Source organism: Siphateles boraxobius, unplaced genomic scaffold (genome assembly GCF_051911475.1).
Source record: "Siphateles boraxobius isolate OS27281-9 unplaced genomic scaffold, OSU_SipBor_1 77, whole genome shotgun sequence".
NCBI lineage: Eukaryota > Metazoa > Chordata > Actinopteri > Cypriniformes > Leuciscidae > Siphateles > Siphateles boraxobius.
The window spans coordinates 20,152,250-20,175,447 of record NW_027509205.1 but is presented as its reverse complement, the minus strand read 5'-3'; the positions used below and the strand labels follow the sequence as shown (position 1 = coordinate 20,175,447).

Genomic DNA, 23,198 nt, shown 5'->3' with positions numbered 1-23,198 from the left:
TGACCGCGGCAACACTAAACAGTGAACTGAAATAGTGAAGCACTCACTTCTTTGCCCTCTAACCACCTGTCAAAAAAAAGACAAAAATTAAGGTGTTAGAGAGCTCTTGAGAGCTCAGAAACTCATGATCACCGCTGCACTCGCACTGTAGAACCACTAGCACTGGGAGAGTCTTCCAGAAGAACACTGACACACTCGCTCGTTGTAATATAACTACACTCTTCAGAGACATCGACATGAAGACCGATCGGCTCCGAAGCAAAAGACAACTAGTGCGTGCATCCACTTCCATATTTATACCCGCGCCCTGGGGGCGGAGTGTGTGATGCATTTCACGCACGCCAATGTGCATTGGCTCGTTTTAACAGTACTCAAAGATGACAGGCTCCCTAAGTGTGATCCCAATCAGTCGACACGTCCACTACGTCGAACGAGAGCGACTGAAAGGGAACTAATGCTGGAGGGACTTTGTGCTTTGTAAATTTGCAGAGCTTTTTCATGCTCAAACAGCAACATTACACAAAGGTGACAATGTAAAACAGCATAATGGGTACTCTTTAAGAAAACCACTTCTCTGACGTTCAGCTAGTGCTCAGGAATTGCAAGTGTTGGCACAATTTGTTTCTGTAAGGGTTGGAACAAGTCGGGAACATGCCGCCAGAGGTAGAGCTATTTGGTAAATATGACAGCTGTTGGCACAGGTCTCTCTCAGCCTCGACCAAACACATAGGTCCACATTAAATACACTCTTTTAAAAGGTTGTCGTGCAAACAAGCTCGTTTTTCAAAAATGCCATTGCTTTCCAGGGCGAGAAAATAACATGAGATGACAGAAGGAGAAAAAAAAGTGAGATGAGATTTTTGTATTGGGACAAAGGTTGTCCTTGGGCTTTGGTGTACAGTATTTGCCGTGCGCTTATTTCAGGCCGAATAAACAGGATCCCGAGACACCGACAGCCAGCATGCAGATTTAGTGCCAGAACGAATCAGTCTCCTTTATAACCTCAGAGCCCTGTGCAATCAAAAGTGTGCAAACCCAAAACAAAACGCTTTCACAATCTGAAGTCATGCATGATGGACTTTGAAAAACGAAGTACAGTGATGTGTTATAGCAAGTCCGATTGAATTCCATTACAAGAATTTATCCCCAGAAAAAAATTATTCTAACATATGTATAATATACAGTACAAAGCTATGCAGAATAAAGGCCCATTCACATCAAGGATGATAACTATATTAATCATTTTACATTTAGAAGAATAGCAGAGTCCACACCACAACGATAATGACGATAATGATAATGACAGAGAGGAACTATATAGTTGGAATCGAATTTCTCCAGCTGATGAATAATAAAAACACTGACAGCAAATCAGAATCAATCCTGCTTTAAAGAGCTTGAGCATTTAAAGTAAAGTGACAGACGACAAAACTGCAGCGCGCACTTATAATAAACAGAGCTATTAAGCATTGGTGTTTATGCTAAAATAGTTATTGCTATAGTTTTAGTCAATGTTCTTGGTGTGAACAGGCCTTAACTCTGTTTTTATTCAGGGTAAGCAACAAAGTAGGAAGTACATTGACGTGTTACAGCAAGTCCAATTGAATGCCATTAAAATAATTAATCCTAGGTCACAGTCTTTGGAAAAACATGAGCTGAATCTGACCCATTTATCCCTTCATAGTAAAGAGTGACAGGAAACTGCAGCGACTTCATTGTTAAACCTTCATCAGACATGCTTTCTGATTAAAGAATAGGCAGTTCCTAATGAAAAGGTTGCAAGCAAGATTGGTATCAGATTTTCATTCGGGCAATTCAAGAGAATAACCATTTTAACGTGGGTAAAGTTCATTTTGTTGATCTCCTGATTGACAGAATGGACCTACAACCCAAGAAATTGGGTTGTAGGTAAAGGTTAGTAAGAGTTCCAGCATAACCACACCCACCGTGGAAAGAAGTAGCCAATAGGAATCAAGCTAGAGAAATTGACATATTTACCATTGGGTAACAGCTGTGGCTGCAGTGGCTGCTGTTGGACACTCCTTTCCTCTGCATACACACACACACACATTACAAAAACACTGCTTAGTCTTCCAAGATTTACTTTTTTTAAACTTTATAAGACACCCTGGCCAGTCAAATTTTAGTTTAAACTAACCATGGTGCTCAAACTGACCCTTTTATGAGGCTGCATGAGCAATTTACACTGCAAAAATTATGTTCTTCCTCCAGTATTTTTGTCTGTTTTTCCAGTACAAATATCTAAATATTCTAAAATCAAGATACAAGTACTTGAAAAACTAAATTCCTTAATAAATATTCCTGTATAAAAATTAACTGACTCTATGCTTAAAAAATGTCAGGAAAATGAACTTGTTTTCCCTCTGAATTAAATTTATTTTTCCCACTCCACTGGCATATTTTTCTTGTTTTAGACATAAAGTCACTTCAATTTAATATTGTTTTTTTTTTTTCAGAAAAAGGACTATTTAAGGAATTTAGTTTTTCAAGAAAATATATCTTAATTTAAGAAGGTTAAGATATTTGTACTGCAAACCAAGACAAAAATACTGAGGAAGAAATTCATTTTTTTGAATTAGATTAAACCAATCTAAGGTTTGTACTGATACTGGTACTGCTTGTAGTTGGTTTAAGCTGGTTTCGAGCCCCAAACCCCACTTAAACCAGGAAACGAGGCCAGCCTGATTAGTGGAAACCTGCTAGTTTAAGATGGTGGTGTTTTCAGCACTCAAATCAGTTTCGTACACTTTCGTACAGAGAACAACAAGGCCGAGTGTTAGTCTTCTCATGCAACACTCTCACGTACAAGAGTGAATCAACACGGAGCAGACAGCAGTACACTGCAAACATTATGTTCTTCCTCAGTTTTATGTGTCTTGTTTCCCAGTACAAATATCGAAACATTCTAAAATCAAGATACAGTTACTTGAGGAGCAAAATAATATTAAGACTTGTTAAGAATGTTTAGATATTTATACTGGAAAACAAGCTAAAAATATTGAGAAAGAACAGCACTTTTTTACAGTGTAGACGCAGACCAATTAGTGTGAGTCTGACTACAACCAGACACTTCATTGTAAACATCCAAAATGAGCAGGAAGGCTTGATTTGATGTCATGCAGAGACAAAATTGTGGCAATGATTCCCGCTGCAGTTCATCTCAGACATTCGATCACTTACCTGTGCTGTGACTTCTGTTTACATCTACAGATAACTAAACTACCAAGTAAACAAAGTCTGTCCGACCAAAAGACAAAACACTAACAAAAATATGTTCCAAGAATGTTTTGCTAATCTTCCCATTAAGTAATGAAAATGTTATTTCTAAACATACGCTGAACGTTAAAAACGTTAAAATGTTTTTACGAAAATGATTCTTCGAATGTTAAAGCAACATTCCAATTTAGAATTTTGCAAACATTATAGGTATGTTACTTATAAATGTTCTCGGAATGTTCCGAAACAGGGTAGTAACATTTAAAAAATGGTAACACTTTACAATAAGTAAAGTTAACATGAACTAACAATGAACTGCACTTATATAGCATTTATTAATCTTTGTTAATGTTAATTTCAACATTTACTAATACTCTATTAAAATCTTGTTAACATTAGTTAACTAACATGAACTAACAATGAACAGCTTTATTTTTATTAAATAACCTTTAAAAACATTAAATGAATGCCTAACTGAAACTTTTCAGTAACTTTGAATAAACATTCTATTAACATTAACGTTACATTAACGTAACGTTTGTTCATAACTTTGAGAGAACCTCGCCAGAACATTAGCCAAAGTTCTGAGATCATTCCCTGTTAGATGGGGAACTTACTTATGAAACAAACATTTTAAACAATATGATGCCTGGGGATTGTGTGTACCAGCCAGATGTGAACATCTGTTTCGGATTAGCATCACTCTCAGGCTAAGAATCTCCACAACCCTTTTGTTTGGTAAGTGTCTTCTGAGGAAATGTTCGTGCAAATCTACTGGCTTTTGCTTGTCGATTGTAGGATCACATGAAGATGCCTGGACTCATGTGGAAAAACACTTAGCGGTTAGCTGTTAAATATATAGGATATATTAAGAGTGAATTCCACTGGAAAGTGAGCATCACTTACTACAGTACTTGCTACGAAGAAAACGTTGTGTACAACCTACAAGAAGACTTACGACTGTTAAGATTGCTGTGGCAGATTCACTATGGCTGGTTGTGTTTTTAAAGGGATAGTTAAATGAAATCATGTCATCATTTACTCACTCTCATGTCGTTCCAAAGCTTTCATCCAACGAAAGACTCCTTTGACATTCATTGTATTGAGAAAAAAAGAGAAACATTCTCAAAAATATCTTCTTTTGTGTTCTACAGAAGAAAGAAATTCATAAAGGTTTGGACCAAATAGGGTGAGACAATTTCATTTTCGGGTAAACAACCCATTTAAAGTGCACTACCATTTAAAAGTGTTGGTCAGAAAAAAGAAAAAGAAAATTATAGAAAATAAAACAGTTTACAGGAGCAAGCATAGCCTTCCTCTTCCTGCTACTGCTTCTGATTGCTTTTAGAGGGAAAAAACTTCCCATAACTGCTGGTCTATCAGTTTTCTCCACGATAATAGTTTATTGGCGAAACAGATTCGAAAAGCGATCCAGTCCTTATCTGTGTTTACGCTCTTGAGAGCATCAAGGGCGTCTATTTTCAACGTGTTTTTGCAACGTTGAGCAATGTAGCCAATCACAGACATTGATCTTATAAACGCAGTGGCCAATCAGAGGTGTTTAAGTTAGAATCCACTTACCACTGAAAACACCACAGTTTTTGTTCAGCGCTGAGTTCTGCATGATCGCAAATCCTCTCATTATAGCAAGTGTAGACACAATGTAAAGAAATTATACCTTGTGCAATACAGACAACATTATTGATTATAACAGAACTTTGTGAGATTGCGATGAACTAAGATGAGTAACAGCTTTTTCACATCCAAATCATGCATGCAGTAGCCTATGCTTGCTTTCCTGTTCAAATGAACAGTGGTTTGTGTATGTAGATGTTTTAATAACCAATAATTTTTGGGGAGTATTTATGCTGGGATTATGGCTAGGCGACATGTAACTTGAAACAATTTCATGGAAATTTCATGAATGTACTGAAAAACTGATGGTTCTTAAATCCCAGATAAGACAGATAAGACAAATCACAATGAATTGCCATTCGGGATCATAAACAGGAAATCATAAACAGGAAAATTACTATAAAAATATACAGATGTACAGATGCTGTAACTACAAAGTGCATCTTTATCTATTGATGAACATTCAAAAGTAGTCATTCTGACTAAATAAAATTTATGTTATTAAATTACAGTCGATGTTTTACCAGTGCCCAAATTTATCACCACTTTGGAGAGTTGCTAACGGGACGGTGTGCGACTGCAACCGCCATTGAGACGAATGGGAACGCATTCAGGTATTATCTGTCAATAAACGCGGATGTGTGCTATTGGGTTTGTTTTATTGCCTTCCCATCTGCTCACTGTGCGCTTTCGAATCAAACCCCTTTGCTAAACCTGCCAAAGCAAAACTTCAGCGACAGATTGTGAAGGATGGAAGCCGTATAAAGTGCAAAAGTAATCAGAGCGGCAGAAATCCATCACTTCTGAAGAAAAGCAGTCAATGACGATGAAGAGAGAAGGGTTTAGAGAATAGATGAAGCAGCTCAAGAAACACAAAAAGCCACCCAGTGAGATCAGAGTGATTGATTTTACTCTACCAATGTGCCATTTCAAGATTAAAGTCCCAGAACTATTGCGCAGAGGCCCGAATCAAAGGATGTTAGGTTAAAAATGACAAGAGATCACTTAAAGCTATTCTGAGCAAAATTGTTAACACCTGTTCATAAGGATCCATATCGTATTAATGAGGTCTGACTAACAAAAATACATGCGATCTGATGCACTGATGCAAACGCTGAGGTATTTCTGCAAGGGTTTCAGGGCAAATCCATCCAGAGATGCTGAAGTGTTGGTCAGGCTCCAGTCACTGACCAAATCACTGCAATGGCATCTGAAAATGTCTTTAACACATGCTACGTCTGGTCCTCTCAACCAATTTATTCGTAATGTGTAGTAAACAACGCGAGGTGGGGATGGCAAGACTTGAAAAGAATGAAAAATGAAAGCTTGTGCTGAATGTTTCTTCAACTAGGACACTTTTGGCCGTGTGGACGTTTAGAAAATAAATTCCTTAAAATACACTCTGACTAGTTTAAGTCATTTGTCAATTTGCAATTGCCAACAGTGGAAGAATTCTTTTTTTTATCATTATTCTGAACAAACAAATTTTATTCCCACCACGTCATTTTTAAAAATAAAATGGCTAACTCCTTTTGCTGCTATGGATAATTGTATGCCAATTTTAATCCAGCATAAATACACAGAAATACTTTCACACTTTCTTCAAAGTTAGGTATAAAAAAAAATACAACTTGACAATCATCTTTACACACACACGCACGCACACACACGCACACGCACACACACACACACACACACACACACACACACACACACACACACACACACACACACACACACACACACACACACACACACACACTAACACACTAACACACCAAGGATGCATTAAAACTGATCAAAAGTGAGAGTGAAGACATTTATAATGTTACAAAATATTTATATTTCAAATAAATGCTGTTCTTTTGAACTTTCTATTCATCAAATAAAATAATGTATCACACTTTCCACTAAAATATTATGTAGCACAACTGTTTTCAACATTGATATTAATCAGAAATGTTTCTTGAGTAGCAAATTATCATATTATACTCATTTCTGAAGGATAATGTGACACTGAAGACTGGAGTAATAATGCTGAAAATTCAGCTTTGATCACAGGAATAAATTACATTTTAAAATATACAGTATTCACATAGAAAACAGCTGTTTTAAATGGTAATATTTCACCATATTTCTGATTTTACTGTATTTTTGATCAAATAAATGCAGGCTTGGTGAGCAGAAGAGACTTCTTTCAAAAGAATTAAAAATATTACAATAGTAGTGTATATAAAAATATACTATTTGGTAACACACATTGTACTATTGTGTTTGAAAAATAGCAAATAAGTGCATAATAAAGTCACATTTAAAAGTTTCCACAAAAGTTTAAATGTGACTTTCATATCACAAAAAGTTTGATTTGTCTGTTTTATAAAAATCAATCCCCCAGGACATAAAAGTGGCTGTCATTTAGGAAACATCCATCTCTCCTCTCTCTTCTCACCTCCTCTTATCATGCCAACGGTTTCCATCTCCTCAGGGGATTGTGGGTAGGCCACATCAATTACTCTGTGACTCCAGCCCATCGCTCAAAGGGGCTCATTAATAAGTTCAGCTTGTTTTATTGTGGCTTTCTGGCCTATTAGAGCCTGTGAGAGAGCGAGCCCTGGATTCCTGCGACCCTGACAGATTCACTGCACGCCTCTGGCCTCTGTGGCCTCAGCTTTACTCTTTCAGTTTTGTCTTCGGGGGCCGTCAGACACGCCAGACGTCTCATTTGCGGAGCTGCTGGCAGGTTTTGGGGGGAACAGAGGAGTAATAATAGGGCGTCTGAGTGAGACCTTGACATAAGAGCTGGATCCAGTCGAGGAGAGTGTGCAAAAGAACGGATCAGAAGCCAGACTAACCACCGTTCGGTCGGGAAACAAGGTCCCTGATATTTAGGCTGCTGAAATGCTGCTTTTAAAGGTCTGTCTTTAAGAGCGTGTGCGTGTGTTTGTTTCTATTTGGATGTGGCCGCTGAGAGGAGCGGTTGCTAACTTAAGGACTCATAATGCCATCCTGAAGTCTGCGGATCCGCTTGTTATATGACTTTTCCAGCTGTTACGGCCAACGCTCCCAAGATCCATTTTCAGCTTCAGCTTACACAAACAGATCAAAAGTGTCTTTTACATATGAGCATCAGTTTCTGTCGCTGAGTAGCGGTAATAATGGCGATCGAATACAATGCGACTAAACAACATAAAAAAGTATTAAATATTTAAAAATAAATATTGTAAAAGAAATATTTGTTGGTGAATCTCAAAAACAAATGTCCAGATATTAAGAGAAATAGAAAAAAATATATTATTTTTAAATTAAGCTAATGATCAATTAAAAAAACAAATTGTATGGGGTTAAGTCTCACTCTGACATTTATTGATAGTCTGATAACAAAATATAATAATAGTAATAATAATAGTAGAAGTAGTACTAAAACTACTACAACTACAAATAATAATAATTATTAATATTTTTATTAGAAATTATGCTGAAAAAGTAGCACAAAAATAACAGATCTGAAAACACAAAATAACTAATTTATATACAATAAAAATTTTTACGACTGCAATTATTATTACTATTATAATTATATTTCAAGAAATGTACGAGCGAGACGTACTGTACTTTAACTCAAAATCTATTGACCCTTCTCTAAGCCCCGCCCTCCCTAGTTACTGTTGCTACACCTGACAAGCTTTCGCGCCTGGCACGTCTATTATAGTGTGTATGCACTGGTGTCAGACATTCCCAATAAGATAATTAGTAATTTTTGGCGAACATGTGAAATATCTGAGAGAGCAAGACAAAAGGGACTGCAGTATGCATTCGAGGGGATATATCCACGACATAATATGCAACCGATTAGAGGATAATTCCATAAAAATTGAAGCTAAAGCCTATAACGTTAGTCCCAGCGCAAGCAACAGCGCCTCATACGCTGACCATTCAAATGGGAAACACAATAATTGAGGAACAGCTATGTTCGTGCACAGTAGGTTAAGTGAAATGTGAAAATAATCTAATAATTATAAATCAAACAGTTTATCCATAAATCTTGTGGAATAACACTAACACCGGGAGAGCCGCGATCGGATTGGGTTAAAGTTACTCAGTCAGGGCTAACGTTAGTAGGCCGTCGATTAACAAAATGCTCAAATATATATTAAAGTATGTCAATGAGCTTCCGTCTTGTCTTTAATCGTCTTATTTTACGTTAAAATATATGCATTATGAACACAGAACTATTATTATTTCCAAGCAATATGTGTTTTTGTTAATCCTGTCGACATTTAGTTGTGAATGGGGTCTCCCACACTGCTGATCCACGCACATCATTTCTCCCCTTGGCTTTTAGATTTTCGGGAAGGAAAAAAAAATCCACTCCCCGTCCAAACTTTTAGGATACCGGGTATCAGATTTGCTCAATCCATACGCACAACGCTTCGGCATGTTTCCCTCGCTCGAAAGCTTGCCAGACCTCTCCCGCGCCTAGTTACGGTTGCTAAGACACGATTAGCCAGTGGCGGTTTTCGGGCGTGGCTTAGCGAAGGGTCAAATATATATATATCAATTCAATATATTTAAATTTTCCTGAAAACCTTGTCTCCTATATCTGGTACACCTTTTCTATTATATCTATTTATTTAATTACTGTACATGTTCTGAGTAGTTTTGCAAAAAATAATTAAATAAATATAATAGAATATATAATTGGGGTAATTTTCCCTAAAAAAAGTTAACAATAATTTTTCAAATAATAAATAAATAAACTAAAAAAAATCTCTTTTCATCTCTACTCTCTTTTTAAAAAAATACACAATTATGAATCATCACAAAATGATTTTTTGGCACAGAGATTAATATTTTGTATGACATGTAATTCAGCCGTAAATCTGCTGTGGATCGCTTGTCCTTCAGAAATCACAGCTCAGTAATACAGAGGTCTGCTGTGATTGGTTGCAATAATACAAAGCAAAGCTGTGATTGGCTAAACAGGTGCACAGAACATTGCTGGATGTAATTTAAAAAAAAATACTTAATGCTAAATATGCAGACAACTATAAGAAAACCATCTTAGACAATCTTTAATTTTGCAAATTCATTCGGTGACACTAATGGCTCTTAAATTACACACAGCATTGTGACCAAACAGTGCTCTTTAAGAACGTGAAAAGTCGAAGGGAAATGTGTTTAAGCAAGCAAGGTTAAATAGAAAAAAAGACGAATAGAGCTGGAAGGCACATAACTCTTCACATTCAGTGATCTCGATTTCCTAAGTTTGGTATATTGTCAAATACATCAAGTTTATACCTCATGCATAAGTGTCTTTCTGCGCTCAACTTTCTGTTTATAGCTCCCACGATGCCTGTAAATCCTCATCTGTGACTAGACTAATGGAAACACTAACATATGTATGTAAATGAAGCGTAACTAAAGGACAATGTGCACACTGTCAAACACTTGAGGTGCACAGAACAGCCCATTTCTCACTGTATGTTCTGAACGTTGAGTGAAACTCTGAGATTTGGTTCCACCGCATAAAATCAAGCCAAACTCTGGACTTAACAGAGCATTAAGTTTAGAGTTTCCATGAGAAGTCTCTTAAAGCCAATGCCTTTGCTTAAAACAGTGTCTGTAGCTCACTAAGGATATTTTAAAGTCAATGTGAAATCAAAATCAACCCTATTTATTAAACAATTCAGTGGTGCACATTATTCCAAAAAAAAATTAAGAAAAATAAAGATCTTCATAATCTTTCAACAAATGTAATTATGCCTTAAACTATTTTCTTTTTGGCTGATGTCATCAATCACCCTTATTTTCCCATCACCTGTCAACAACTTTTTCCCAGTCCAAACAATTGACTGTGGATAAAACTGGTAAAAACAAGCAGATTTCTTTACTCTAGTTAAAGGAGAGTTGTGTGTTGCACAGTTCACTAACCTACACAGGTCTTCCCATCAGAGTGAAGCGCAAACTTCATATGGCAGGAACATCTGGGCCCATGGTCCATCTCCTCACAGATGTGTTGACAGCCTCCGTTACCATAGTTACACGTCACTAGTCAAGAACATCAACATTAAGAGATTAGAGATCACTAACTTCTAATCACTAACATTAATCAACCCATCCATCCATCTTTCTATTTATCATTTCATCCATCTACCTATCTATCTATCTATCTATCTATCTATCTATCTATCTATCTATCTATCTATCTATCTATCTATCTATCTATCTATCTATCTATCTATCACATTTGCGATAAAGATTGGGAATAATTTTTCATCTGCTACTCCTGTAATTTATGAGGTACCTCAGGGCTCAATTTCAGGGCCGTTACATTTTTCCCTTTACATGATTCTGCTGGGCTCTATATTTAATAAATATGCCATTTCATATCATAGTTATGCTGATGATACGAAGTTGTATCTTCCTTTTAAAGCAAGAAGTAATGAGGCTGAAAATTCTCTGCTGGATTGGCCTTGAGGAGGTGAAACGTTGGATTAACTCAAATTTTCTAATGTTAAATGACAAAAAGTGATACATTTTTCCCAATATATATATATATAATATATATATATATATTTATTTATTTATTGTGTCCACCAGTAAAGGGTATGGGCCAGTTTTCAACCATAAAAACTTCTCAATTAAAAAAGATTGTGAAATTGAAATCAGTTTTATCAAAGAATGATCTTGAAAAAGCTATACATGCTTTCATATCTTCGCGGCTGGATTATTGTAAAGCATTACATGCAAGGGGTTGTCAGTCATCCTTTTCGAGGTAACAACTTGTACAAAATGCAGCGGCCAGACTCCTGACAAATACTAAAAAGAGAGACCATATAACTACAATTTTGGCCTCTTTTCACTTGCTACCAATAAAACAACGGATTAAGTAAAAAAATTAGTTATTTGCTTTCAAAGCCATCCATGGTTTGACTCCAGAGTACATCAGAGATCTTTTGAACAATCAGTTCACCGCAAGATCGCTTAAGATTTAGCGTACACGTCTTAAAGGGATAGTTCACCCAAAAATGAAAATTCTGTCAGTTATTATTCACCCTCATGTTGTTCCAACCCCGTAAGACCTTCGGTCATCTTCGGAACACGAATTAAGATATTTTTGATGAAATCTGAGAGCTGGATCACTATCCATAGGCTTCTTCAGGGATTGAAACTTGCCAGCCCCGAAAAGTCATTAAAGACATTGTTAAAATAGTCCAAGTGACTACAGTGGCACAATCTTAAGTTTATCAAGCGACGAGAATACTTTTTGTGCGCAAAAAAACACAAAAATAACGACTTTATTTCAACTATTCATTTCCTTCTCTTTGGGCCTCGAGTCAGTTCACTAGTATAATAGCGTAAGCTTCTGTTGTTGTACATCACACGCATCACCCACATGACCAGCGTCGGGCAATAGTGAGCCTACGTGTGACGATCTCTACGCAATCACACTACGTTAACTGACTTGAGGCCAACAGAGAAGGAAATGAATAGTTGAAATAAAGTCGTTATTTTTGTTTGTTTTTGCGCACAAAAAGTATTCTAGTCGCTTGATAAACTTAAGATTGAGCCACTGTAGTCACTTGGACTATTTTAACGATATCTTTAATAATTTTTTCGGGGGAACAAGTTTCAGTCCCTGAAGAAGCCTATGGAGGAGTGATCCAGCTCTCAGATTTCATCAAAAATATCTTAATTCGTGTTCCGAAGATGAACGAAGGTCTTACGGGGTTGGAAAAACATGAGGGTAAGTAATAACTGACAGAATTTTCATTTTTGGGTGAACTATCCCTTAAAGTGTAGAGGTGATTGTGCTATCTATCTATCTATCTATCTATCTATCTATCTATCTATCAATCAATCATCCATCCATCTACTCACATTTACAGTCTCGGCTGTTCTTGGTGAGCTGAAATCCTGGTCTGCATTCACAGGCGATGGATCCTTTGGGCGTCTCTCTGCAAATGTGGGCACAGCCGTGATTTTTATCCATGCAGGTGGGCACGTCTTTAGTTCCATTAAAACGCACTGTAGAATATTAAGAAAGGGGGGGCAGAAATTATGATTCCTTTACAAAACAGAGATACCTGAATTGTTTACAAATGTCATGCAATAAATCACTATATTTATTTGTTTCTAAGTTTATCACATTGCTCCAGGTAGCTCCGCCCACAGTGAAAGCTCATTGGTCCAAAATCCTGTTCCACGTACACTACCAGTCATAATTTGAGTCGGTAAGATTTTTTTAATGTTTTTGAAAGAAGTCTCATATGCTCATTTCTGTGATCAAAATTAATATTGTGAAATACTATTATACTTTAAAATAACACTTTTTAATGTGAATATATTGTAAAATGTAATTTATTTCTGTGATCAAAGCTGAATTTTCAGCATCATTACAGTATACAGTGTCACATGATCCTTCAGAAATCATTCTATTATAATGATTTGATGCTCAAGAAACATTTCTGATTATTATCAAATGTAGAAAACAGTTTTACGGTTTCTTTGATGAATAGAATGTTCAAAAGAACAGCATTTATTTAAAATCTTTTGTACTGAAAATCTCACTGTAGTAATATTTACTGTCACTTTTGATCATTTCAATATATCTTTGCAGAGTAAAAGAAAAATTTCTTTCAGGAATGAAAACTAACTGACCTCGTACTTTTGAACCATAGTGTGTATGTACTGTATATCAACAATCAAATATATTTTGACTGGCTAGGATTTTGTTGCTTTGCTCACCATTTTCAATTTAAAAAACACATTGGAAACTTGTATCACTTCTGGTTAGGAAACAGTTTGATTACTGATGCATGACAAACAGTTCAATTTCTCTCCGGAACAGCAGCTTTGGGATTTCCTTCAGTTTATACCACAAGTCTGAGCACAAACACAAACATACCAATAGACCTATGAAAATAAAAATTTGTGATCTCATTTATTAATGTATTCCAAAAATGCCTACATTTAATCCATTGTTTCACTATTGTATCACTATACACCTTCAAGCATATACAAGATCCCCGGCTCGGTTCAAAGTCATCTTGAAACAGAAGTTGCGATCGTCTTCTCTTCTCGATTGTGACGTATATCCAGTGAAACAGTTTCTCAAACAGAACAAATGTAGGGCGGGGCTTGTGAAACTGATTGGATGGTTGTGATTTGCTATTGGTTGATCTCATGTTAGTGACATGTTGCCCCGCCCTCAAAATCGAGAACAGATGTCGCTGAAAGTTGAAGGGGAAGATAAGGGGAAGATAACAAATCATTTTTGATTTCACGTGACTTTAAGAGCGTTTGGACGTCTGGTTCGGCTAGGTGAGAAAAGTATCAGCCGTTCAGAACCAGAGGAACAGGGTGAGTGTTGCTTTTCTTTGACTGACCACAGATCAGATCAGACAGTGTTTGAACAGTAAGAGGAGAATGAAAGCACCCCTCTGACTTCAGACCCCAGGACGCATCTGTGTCAACAGACCCACGGCACCCTGGGAAAGCAGCACACAGGGAGCTGAAGGAACAGCTATACCCAAGGTTATATCACATTTATCTGACAGGAGTCAGTTAAGCCTGGGTCACACGGGACGATTTTAAAATTGTCGGCCGATTTTCCAAACCTGAGATACCCCACACACGGCGATAAAAAAATCACGGGTCTAACAGTTTTGGCCGTACAGTGTGTGGTGCGCAGCCAAACGGCAAAATCAACACATCACACACAAACCGATTTGACTCCTGAGCATTCCCAGGTCAGACGGAAAATCTCGCAAAATCCCTCGAGATCAAACGTGACTTCAGAGTAAACAATCATGGTGGACGAAGAGGATGCAGTGGCGATAGTTTGTAGTTTGTTTTTAACCAAAAAAAAAAAACTTTATCAAAAGAAAAGGCGATGGTCAAAGAAGTGAAGACAACGCGAGCATGGACGGCTGTTTTGATTTTGTTTCCCGGTGCTTCCTCTGCGCCTCGTCACCTCGCTTTCTGATTGGCTACACGCCAAAGTCCACAGACTGCATGCTCATTTGTTCCCGGGGGAAACCACACACGAGGAGGAATCGGGCCAAAAAAATCCAACATGTTGGATATCCCCGATTTGAGATCGGAGCGGTCCCGACGTCCTTCCAAGCAGACGAGAGCACTCTTAACACACCACACACGGCAGGAATATTTGATCAGATTATTTTACCATAATCGGAGCATACTTACTTTGTCGGAAGGGGTAAATCGGGGCTAAAATCGGGGCTAATTAATTGTCCTGCCGTGTGAACCAGGCTTTACACATGCAGCCAAACCTTGACTAAAGCAAAAACTGAACCTTTACAGTAAAAACATGAACAGGAAAATATAGCAGTAATATTTGAAATGCCTTGCAACTGCATACTACTTTTTTGTAAAGTATGTGAAACAAAATGCATTATGCAATTATGATATTTTTAACAGCAGTATGATACACTGTTGCCACATTACAGTCTCTGTTGTCACACTGTTGTTACTCATTCAGTGTTGTTCTTGTTAACTAAAACTAAAATTATTTTTTAAAACTGAAATAAATCTGAAATAAAATAGAAAATAAAGAGATGAAAAAAATAAATAAATAAAGCTAAATGGGAATATTTAAAAAATAATAATTAAAAAGACAAAAGGACATTACAGAATTACTAAACTTAGACTAAAACTAAAATGAAAACTGAAAATGTAAAAAATGCTAAATATTAATAAATGCTATAATCCTATATATAAATAATACCAAAATAACGCTGGTACAATTATCCTCTCATAAATAAAAACACTTACTGTGCATTTTTCATTCTTTAAAAAGGCAATTCAATTAAATAATGAAAAAAAAAGTTAAACATAACGGCTGATATTTTTTTCATTTCAGTTCATTTCGTCGCATGGCTGTTGTACTATACTCCACATTTCAGCAATGTATTCCATGCATACAGAAAATTACACATGCATATTGCAGAAATAATACGGTAGCATGCAATTCCCAAAAGACAACGACTGTACATTTTAAATGTGCATTTCTTCTTATTATGCTTATTCAGTCAACTTCCAAACACAGCTCATCTCTTAACAGGTTTGGTCAGTCAAAATGCTACTAATAAAATCTAGCAGTTTAGGCCTCAAATAACAACACTGAGAGCAGAAATACACTTTTACAGACACACACACGTAGACCCCGAGGCCAGTATTTTAGCAGCTTTACAGGAAACCTTTCCCCTCCACACATGAAAAGCGCTGACAAATGTGGACAGAGGGGCGACAGGACTGAATGTTTTGCTTTCAATTGGTAATTCACAACCTTTCACATCTGCCGGCATCACTTTGATTAATTAGAACATTTTGTTTTCCATTTCTTCTGCCAGAAAACAAAATCGGACCATTTTTTATTCTCGCCGCTCCTGGGAACTGATGTCTGAAGACCTTTCCAATTTCTCGAATTCATTCTCTGGGTCTAAATCTCCCCCGTTCTGCAGCCGTGAATGATAATGTTTCGCTGAGCGCTTCAACGTCATCGCCCTACAAAACTTGAGCTTTGAGAATAAACGGCTCGTTGTGCCGCATGTTTGCACGATTCCCTGGAAAACAGACATATGGAGGAACTTCTGTTGTTGGTAAACTCATACATACATATGTACTCCATACATAAGATCATTTCACGTGACTCAGCGTTAATGTTGACAAGTTTATGCCAACACATTAAGCTCTAAACAAAGCATAAACCCGTCAGAATTCAAATAATCTCAACTTTAGACCCAGTTACTGACCTTTCAAAGCACAATCAATTAACGGGACAATTCGAATGACATGCATTTTTAGTTTGCATTACAATGTACAACTTTCCTCATAAGTTTGTGATGTGTGACGTCATGATTTTGATATCTTAAATATTAGTTCTTTCCCGGCATTGATGGAATTTTCGTCCTTCCGTGTTTTCACTGTTATATGGTAGGGGGCGCTATTACACATCTTCTGAAAGAGTACTGAATATCTGGATCAAAACAGAGGCGAAGAAGAAGAAACAAGCGAGATCATATGTAAGCAGATGCATGTGTAAAATAACGTGATCATTAGGGGTGTGCATTGGCACTGCCCTCAAAATTCGATTCGATTACTATTCACCAGGTAACGATTCGATTCAATTCGATTCTACGATGCATTGCGATGCATCAAAATTCTACTGCACAACAAGGCAAATTTTTCATCAGTCATGAGGCAATACAAGCAGTCAAATATTGAACAACATATTTTATTGGCTGCTATGTGTGTATTATAACTCTAAATGACATAAATGTCATTAAATAAAATAAAATTGTTGAAGCCAACTCAGGATGCCAACGATCAACATGGTTTGTGAAGTTAGTTTTATTGCCAACGTGCTTGATTTGAGTGTGACAGGTTTTACACACCACGTAAGTCTTATCTAGTTTCCCATTAACTTCGTAGAATCCGAAAGGTGCCCAGATGTCCGCTTTCCAAGCTTTGGGCGCGTTTTGATTACCTATCGAGCCCGTTCTCATCCTTTGGCGGCATATGTGACGCCATATGACAAAACGGCGAAATACTACGCACATGGCACCCTTTAGCGTGAATATAACACGCGAACCCAAGGCGTCATAAAGTTGACTGGCATCCTTTAGCGTGAATATGAGACGCAGACCCTACCCCACACCTAAACCTACCCATCACAGTGCGTGTTATATTGACGATAAAGGGTGCCATGTGCGTAGTATTTCGCCGTTCCCTTACGAAGGGAACTCAACGATGCGTCCATCGACGCCATGGGAACGCCCCCAGCGTGACTGCGTCTGAAGCATCTATGTCAACTAGTCCAATGGAAAGAATGAGCGTCACGGGCGGGTGACGTCATGACCAGGATATGATAAAAGCACATCCGGTGCAAACCGGCATTAGCTTCTGTTGCCTCAGCAAGCGATCTGTGTCAAACTGTCTGTTATATTTACTGTTGTCTGTCTAATATATATATTTATGGAAACTAAACAATTGCACAACTCTGTGTTCTCCCTGCTCGCGCTATTTAACGAGTAGGGACACACACGAGCTTTGTGTGATGTGTTTGGGAGTAGAGCATGCGGTATCAGCCTCCGAGGGGGCTGATTGCCAACATTGTAAGAAGCTTTCGCTTCGCATGCTCCGCTCCCGCCTGTCACTTTTCGAGGAAAGTGGCCGGGCTCGCAATTCTCAGGGTGACAGGTCCCGCGTCTGCCGAGGCAGCGCGGAGAATGCATTCCTGTGGATCGCGAAAAGGATCTCTTTACGGGGTTGGAGACGGGTCCGCGGATCTTATCTCCTCCCTTTCCACGAGGGATCCAGTGCTCTCTCGCCGGTCTCGGAAGCCCGCGCTGCGGTCTCTTCCGCCCGGGGAGAGAGAGAAATCAATGCTTCAGTGCTCTACCTCCGAGGAGGTAGATGTGCTGGGCATTGAAAGTGACACAATCATGGGGGAAGTGAATTTGCCATCTCTTTCCCCAGCGTATGAGAAATATACATAGCCTATATATATATATATGATAGTTTATATATTATATATAAAATAAAGTGAATATATATAAAAAATATATATAAAAAATAATAAGCTGGTGGAAGTGTTTACTAAGGCTGTAGATAAATTAAATATTTATGGCCAGCAGAAATAAGGGGGCACTCGTCCTAAAAATAAAATAAATTAAACGAGTTTCCTTCCCTCTATTTTTCCACCTCCATCACGGGGCCTTCCATTTTTCCCGATCTGCACAGCGAGCTGTCTAGATCATGGAAAAAGCCTTACTCCTCTTGTCTTTTAGCCCCCACATTCATGTATATTCAGATATTTGGGGGTTAAGAGGGTATGGCTATGGGGCAATACCCCGGGTAGAACAGACGCTTGCGAGCTATCTGTCTCCCGGTTCAGTATCGTACCTGAAGGCGTCGGCTTCTCTCACTAAACCATTAAAGAAAACTATTTTTTAATCTAGTGGGAAAAGCATATATGGCAGTGGGTCTAGCATGGGCCTGCTTGCACACCATAGCAGTGCTACAAGCATATCAGGCTGACCTGCTGCGGTATTTGGACAGAAGTGAGGGAGTTTGGCCCGATGGGGTTTGAGAACTCCGTCGGGCCACAGATTTATCTCTCAGGGATGGCAGCCCTTGTGGTCACTGAGAGACACCTCTGGCTCAATTTGATGGGAATCATAGAGAAAGATACAAGATAATCTCTCCCTCGCTATGTCCAACCCCCTGGGGCTGCTGGGCGTGAGCAGCTCCAGCCGTCTAGTTTCTCATACACAACACAGCAGCCAAAGCCTTCAAAGCAGAAGCCGGATCCGAGGACCGTTCTTCACGCTGAGAAGGCTGCGGCTCAAAAGAAAAGGTCTGGCGCCACCGGCGTCAGACCGGTGAGGGCAGCCCCAACCGGGGTGGAATGGTGTACACCTCATTATACGGTGCCCTTTCCATCTCGGTGCCCTCAGGGGACCGTTCTGCCAACCCCGCCACCCTTGGTGCTTCGGGGCGCAGCAGTCTCCAGCGAGCTTCTGGCGCAGCGTCAACTCGACATTGCGTCGGAATGCGCCCTCTGAGGGGGGTTCGAAAACAGTCAGTTCGGGTGGTTCCTGCCAGTATGCTTCAGGTCCCCGAACTGGCTGTCTTTATTACACCAGAGGCCAGCCTCGAGGGGCTGGTTCCCTTGGTAGATTTTCTGGCAGCGCGGAAGCTACTGCCAAATATATCTCTATGGGTCCTGCAGTTAGTAGTAAGAGGCAGATTTGGTTCTCGTCCTCCAGGCTACAACGGGGTGTTGCTCACGTTAGTGCATTCCGAGCAGGCTCTGGTAATGGAGCAAGAGGTAAAGGCCCTGTTAGCAAAGAAAGCTATAGAACAGGTGTACTCACCCGACATTGCGTCGGGTCTTTACAGTCGTTATCTCATTGTTCCAAAAAAGGATGGAGAGCTGCGTCACATACTAGATCTTCGTCTGTTGGAGTGTTTGGTGCTGGAACTCATGTCCAAAATGCTGACACTCAAACAGATCGTGACTCAAATCAGATCCGAGGACTGGTTTGTCACGATAGATCTAAAAGACGCATACTTCCATATCTCCATCCTCCCTCAGCACAGGAGGTTCCTGAGGGTTTCTTTGGGGCAAAGAACACCAGTATCAGGCACTTCCTTTCGGTCTAGCTCTATCACCCCGCACATTCACGAAGCGTGTAGACGCAGCTCTGGCCCCGCCAGGCTGCAGTGCATATGCATTCTGAATTGCATAGATGACTGGCTGATTCTAGCGGAATCAGAACAGTTAGCGGTTCGGCACCGAGGTGTCGTTCTCGCTCCCATGCAGATGTTGGGGTTGAGGCTCAATGCCAAGAAGAGTGTGCTTTCTCCAGTACAGAGAACCACTTTCCTTGGTGTGGTATGGGATTCAGTGACGATGCGGGCCACTCTGTCGCCCGTTCGTGTAGCTGCTATCCTAACAGCCACAAAAGAGCTGAGGCTAGGCCAGTCACGCACTGTAAAACAGTTAGAGAGACTGTTGGGTCTTGTGACAGCAGCGTCCAACGGGATAACTTTTGGCCTGCTGTACATGAGACCTTTACAGTGGTGGCTCAGGACCAGAGGGTTCTCCCCGAGGGGAAACCCACTTCGTATGATCAAGATCACGCGGCGGTGTCTCCGCACCTTGGTTATATGGAGGAAACACTGGTTCTTAACCCAGGGTCCGGTGTTGGGAGCTCTTTGCCATCGAGTTGTGATCTCGACAGATGCTTCTCTCACCGGCTGGGGAGCGGTATTGGAAGGCCGCTCAGCTCAGGGCTTGTGGAGGAGTCATCATCTCTCTTGGCACATGAATTGCCTAGAGATGATGGTCGTCTTCAATGCGTTGAGACATCTCCTCCCAGACCTGAGGGGCCATCATGTGTTGTTCTGGAACAGTGACTGTTAGGCCTCAGGGCAGCAGCGTCCAATGTGATACCCTTTGACCTGCTGTACGTGAGACCTTTACAGAGGTGGCTCAGGACCAGAGGGTTCTCCCTGAGGGGAAACCCACTCCTTACGATCAAGATCACGCGGCAGTATCCCCGCGCCTTGGTTATATGGAGGAAACTCTGGTTCTTGACCCACAGACAACACGTTGGTGGCCTCTTATTTTGGTCCCTCAAGAAATTACGCTGTCTGAGGGCAGTGTATATTCCAGGGGGGCCAGAATATTGGAGCAGACACCCTGTCGAGGCAGGGGCTGAGGCCAGGGGACTCCACCCTGAGGCGGTGGAGCAAATATGGGAGTTTTACGGCCAGGCAGAAGTGGATTTGTTCTCGTCTCAGCATACGACGCACTGTCCACTCTGGTTATCCCTCACTCAACCAGTCCCCTCGGGGCTGGATGCTATGGTGCAGACGTGGCCGAGGCTACGTCTGTACGCATTTCCCTCCGTTGCTCTGCTCCCAGGAGTTCTGGAGTGAATCCGCCAGGATGGAATAAGCCTATTTAGTAGCACCACCCTGGCCGAGCTGAATTTGGTTTGCGGACCTAATTTTTCTCCTCGACGGACCTCCCTTGGAGGTCCCGATCAGGAGAGACCTTCTGTCTCAGGCAGGGGATGCAATATTGCACCCCCGGCAGGGGATTTGGGAACTGTGGGTTTGGCCTCTGAGGGGGCCCAACTCATAGAGAGTGGTCTCTCAACCGAGGTTGTTTAGACCATTCTAAGCTCCAGAGCTCCCGCTACGAGGAAACTATATTCACTATTTCGAGAGTTTTTCACTTCTTGGTGTTACCAGCGTCAGTGGGATCCGGTTAACTGTTCAGTAAACACAGTATTCGAGTTTCTGCAAGAACGCTTTGTATCAGGTCTATGTCCTTCCACGCTTAAGGTATAATATGTGTGGCGGCCATTGCGGCTTTCCACGCCCTGGTGGGTAGTACATTTTTGGGTCGAGACCCCCTTATCACTCGTTTCCTTCGTGGCACTTTGAGGCTGAGGCATGCAACTTGCACTAAGGTGCTGGCTTGGGACCTTGCAATAGTTCTAGAAGGCCTATCTGGGGCTCCCTTCGAGCCCTTAGATTTGGTCTCAGAGAAGTTCCTTTCTTTTAAGACTATTTTCTGCTAGCTATTTCGTCCCTATAAGAGTCAGACCTTCAGGCCCTTTCGGTCCCCACCTGCCTTGAGTGCACCGGGATGGCCAAGGCAATCTTACCCGAAACATGGATATGTTCCAAAGGTGCCTACCATTATTCCGAGGCCTATTGTGCTGCAGGTTTCTGTCCTCCCCCATTTTTCGGACCAGGAAAAGCTGAACCTCTTGTGCCAGTGCGAGCACTGGACACTTATGTTCATCGGACTTCTCTGTCGAGAAAATCCAACCTATTGAGCATATAGATAGTCGAGACTATTCTTCTTGCTTGTGAGTCTTCTGGCCAACCATTTGGTGGTCAGGGCTCATTCCACTAGGAGTATGGCTTCTAAGCGTATTATCTGGAGTTCTCTCCAAGACGTTTGTGATGCGGCGGGCTGGTCCTCACCGCTCACATTCATGAGGTTTTACAGCTTGGACCTGGATGCTGCCCCAGGTTCTCAGGTGCTTAGTGCTTAGTTACAACAGACTGACACTCAGGTACTTGGAATTCTGGCGCTTTGGGTATTCTCGTTCCCATGGCGTCGATGGACGCATCGTTGAGTTCCCTTCGTAAGGGAACGTCTCAGGTTACTATTGTAACCATAGTTCCCTGAGAACAGGGAACGAGACGATGCGTCACCCTGCCATACTTCCTGCATCCCTGTGATCGGCTTGCTTCGGCAATTTTCGAAGCTAATGCCGGTTTGCACCGGATGTGCTTTTATCATATCCTGGTCATGACGTCACCCGCCCGTGACGCTCATTCTTTCCATTGGACTAGTTGACATAGATGCTTCAGACGCAGTCACGCTGGGGGCGTTCCCATGGCGTCGATGGACGCATCGTCTCGTTCCCTGTTCTCAGGGAACTATGGTTACAATAGTAACCTGAGACGTTTTGTCATATGGCGTCACATATGCCGCCAAAGGATGAGAATGCGTTGGTCTATCGCGGTCATCTCCCTCCACCTCAGCCATCTTTCTTGTTGCTATTATGCCCCCGGAAGTAATTGAAACTTCAAAACTTTATTGTCCAAGGCCAGAAAATAAACAGTGACATAATCGATTATGGCACTTTGCCGCATCGATGCTGAATCTTGCATTTCCCGCATTGCGATGCATTGCAGAATCGATTATTGTTGACACCACTAGTGATCATCAACATTAAACTATGTTTACTATATCATACCTAATGTTA

The 23,198-nt window shown here is 40.3% G+C and overlaps 1 protein-coding gene across 7 annotated transcripts in view; it reads right to left on the bottom strand.

Moving 5' to 3' along the window:
* Nucleotides 1-23,198, bottom strand: part of scube3 (signal peptide, CUB domain, EGF-like 3) — a 167,101-nt gene that overhangs the window by 62,919 nt on the left and 80,984 nt on the right. For 4 of the 7 annotated variants that reach the window (XM_077218590.1, XM_077218589.1, XM_077218591.1 and 1 more), the window contains 3 exons: nt 12,754-12,900; nt 10,804-10,920; nt 1,999-2,049 (listed from right to left, as the gene is read on the bottom strand). In XM_077218590.1, coding sequence (XP_077074705.1) covers nt 1,999-2,049; nt 10,804-10,920; nt 12,754-12,900 — 315 coding nt within the window. The remainder of the gene's footprint in view (nt 1-1,998; nt 2,050-10,803; nt 10,921-12,753; nt 12,901-23,198) is intronic. The other 3 variants (XM_077218593.1, XM_077218596.1, XM_077218595.1) reach the window with 1 other exon arrangement.